The sequence below is a fragment of the Rattus rattus genome, chromosome 12 (assembly GCF_011064425.1).
Source record: "Rattus rattus isolate New Zealand chromosome 12, Rrattus_CSIRO_v1, whole genome shotgun sequence".
In the NCBI taxonomy this organism is placed as follows: domain Eukaryota; kingdom Metazoa; phylum Chordata; class Mammalia; order Rodentia; family Muridae; genus Rattus; species Rattus rattus.
The window spans coordinates 63,099,702-63,102,745 of NC_046165.1; the positions used below are offsets into that span (position 1 = coordinate 63,099,702).

The 3,044-nt window shown below is 48.9% G+C and overlaps 1 protein-coding gene across 1 annotated transcript; it reads right to left on the reverse strand.

Moving 5' to 3' along the window:
* Positions 1-2,023: 2,023 nt before the first annotated feature.
* Positions 2,024-3,014, reverse strand: Arl11 (ADP ribosylation factor like GTPase 11). Its single transcript, XM_032917895.1, has one exon. It carries the CDS (start codon positions 2,921-2,923, stop codon positions 2,402-2,404), a length of 522 nt encoding a protein of 173 aa, XP_032773786.1. The 5' UTR covers positions 2,924-3,014; the 3' UTR covers positions 2,024-2,401.
* Between the last annotated feature and the right edge of the window lie 30 nt (positions 3,015-3,044).

Genomic DNA, 3,044 nt, shown 5'->3' on the forward strand with positions numbered 1-3,044 from the left:
CAGACTCAACGGTGGTGGGGGCAGGAGTGGGCGTAGACAAAGGCCACCAGTCAGTCCAGAGGTCTGTCTTGTCTTTCCTGTTTGGTGGTCAGCGTTTCTGAGACGTCCATATCTCTCACCATCCCTTGATCTCTTCCCTCCCTCTGTAGATGTCTGGGTCCACACTTAGTGCTGAGTCTAGTCGTTTTCTGCCAGTGTCTAACTTGTACTCCTCCGGGAGCATCTGGACTGGGAGGGGTTAACTCAGAACAAGACCATTTCCAACACGTAGACGCCAAGCTCCTAATAACATGCACATGCACAGCTCCCTTTCACAATATGGAGCCCAAATGTGTCTTTACAATACACATCACAGCAGCACCCCATCTGTCCCTCCTGTCCGTGTTGTAGTGAAAGGGAACTGTTGCTGTCACCAGGATCACCAGGTCACAACTCATCCATAAGTCCTGGTCCCCAGGCAACAGTGGTTTGCTGGTCGGATTTTGTTTCTTTGTTTCCTTCACCAATCCTTTCTTCTTCCCTTTCTCTCTTCTCTTTCCTTTCTTTTTCTCAAAATTAACTAACTAATTAATTAATTAATTAATTTAATGTGCATTGGTGTTTTACCTGCATGTATGTCTGTGTGAGGGTGTCAGATCACCTGGAACTGGAGTTACAGACAGTTGTGAGCCACCATGTGGTTGCTGGGAATTGAACCCAGGACCTCTGGAAGAGCAGCCAGTGCTCTTAACCACTGAGCCATCTCTCCAGCCTCTCTCCCTTCCTTCCTTCCTTCCCTCTTTCCTTCCTTCCTTCCTCCCTTCCTTCCTTCCTTCCTTCCTTCCTTCCTTCCTTCCTTCCTGTCTGTCTCTTGATTTATCACCCCCTCTCTTTCTTTCTCGGGGTCTTGCTGTCTAGACCAGGCAGGCCTGACCTCAGAGCTTCAAACACCAGGTGTTTGATTTTGGTTTTGCCACAAATAAAGTGCTCTCGCTCTCTACATATTTTCCATTAAAGCCAACTCATCTGATCTATTTTATTATTGTTGTTGTTTTATCTTGCAGCTCCTGCTGGACTTCAGTTCATGGTCCTCCTCACATCTCTGACTCCCAAACACTGGGATTACAAGCAGGTACTGATATTTACACTTCTTGCACCCCCAATCCCATGCTAGAGATTGAACCCAAAACTTTGTGCATGCATTCAAGGCACTGAGCTACATCCCAAGCTTGCTCTAATTGAAAACATTTTTTAAAAATAATTATTCACTTGAGGGTGGAAGACACATACTTGCCATTGCATGTATGCATGCATACACACACACATGCACACATGTACACAGACACACCTGCACACACCTACACACACATGCACACACATGCATACATGTACACAGACACACATGCACACACACATACATATACATCACACATACACATACGCACATGCATACACATACACACACACACACACACACACACACACACACACACACACACACATGCACGCCACAGCACGAGGACAATTTGTAGGAATCAGTTCTCTCTGGGGATTAAACCCAGATCATTAGACTTAGCAGCAAGCGCCATTACCTGCTAAGCCATCTTCCAGCCCCTGTTTTCCTAATCTTTAAGGACAGACTTGTGCTACAAAAGAAGAAAAGGAGAGTATAAGAGGAGTTTTATTTTACTTTTTTTACAACAGAGGATGTAGGGCAGAGAAGAGTTAGTCAGAGTTGGAGATCAGGGGGAATTCTGGGAGGATCTAGGGCCCCATGGACTTCTGCCTTCTGCAGCATCATGGGAGCAGACCTGCCCCTCCTGCTGTGAGCCCACCAGTGACCGTGGCTTCTGCCCCAAGGCCAGCAGGAAGAGTCACGATAGGCCCAGTGACACTCGGGTGACAGTGATAGGCCCAGTGACACTCGGGTGACAGTGATAGGCCCAGTGACACTCGGATGACAGTGACAGGCCCAGTGACACTCGGATGATCGTGATTGATAGGCCTGGTGACACTCGGATGACAGTGATAGGCCCGGTGACACTCGGATGCAGTTTTGAAACCTCTTTTCATTTGTCAACTTGGTCATCAATAGTTATGTCACCAAGTTTGTGACATTGACACTTGGTACTGAGCTGTTACATGGGGTATTCTGAGGGTTTTTATATTCCCTCTGACGAGTGTTACTTGAAGAACAGTTGATTTTCCGCATAACCGCCACTGAGAAGAAGTCCTGAGAAGAAAACACACCGTCCAAGAGAAACGTGGTTTCTCATGTGGCAAACGGAGCTTCACTTTCTCAAGGATCAGCTGGCCCCTCCTGTTCTTAGAAGCAAGGATAATCTATTTGCCTGCTCAGGGGGTCTGGCTGACCCTGCTTCCTGTCCTGCTCCAGCCTGGAGTTAGAGGTTACTGCATTTCATCAGGATCTCAGCAAATGCAGCAGGCTCTGCCGGGCTTCCTGTAGCCCCTGACCTGTGAGAGCGCTGCAGGCCCGCAGCTCCCAGCAATGGTCTTGGAACCTTTCCAGGCCCAGCCTGTTTCTGATTTCGAGCAACGGTAGAGCATCAGGAGCCTCCTGCTTGTTGGCCAGTACCAAGAAAGGAACACCAGCCATGTTGGGGTCTTCTAGGACTTCCTCGAGCTCAGCCACTGCCTCGGGCAAGCGCGCTTCATCTGTGCTGTCCAGCACGTACACAAGGAGGTCAATGCCTTCCAGGTAGTCCTTCCACGTAGCCCTGAGCTGGGTCTGTCCCCCAATGTCCCAGAGAGTCAGCGACACGTGTCCAGGAGCCTCAAGAGGCTCTACATTAAAACCAACAGTGGGTAGGGTATCCACCAGCCGGTTTCCTTTCAGTTTGTACAGGATTGTGGTCTTGCCAGCACGGTCGAGGCCCAGCATTACCACCTGGGCCTTATGGCCTCTAGAATTCACAGAGCCCATGCTGGCCCCTGATAAATCCTTCTGCAGAAAGGCTGAGATTGCACATCAGCTATTCTTTTCTGAAGAAATGCAAAGCCACGCGTACATGGAGCTCCTAGCCTAGAACAAAACAAGTCATTTT

What these genes read in the sequence shown, in the direction of transcription:
- Arl11 (XM_032917895.1), bottom strand. Translation starts at nt 2,923, where the DNA reads ATGGGCTCTGTGAATTCTAGAGGCCATAAGGCCCAGGTGGTAATGCTG.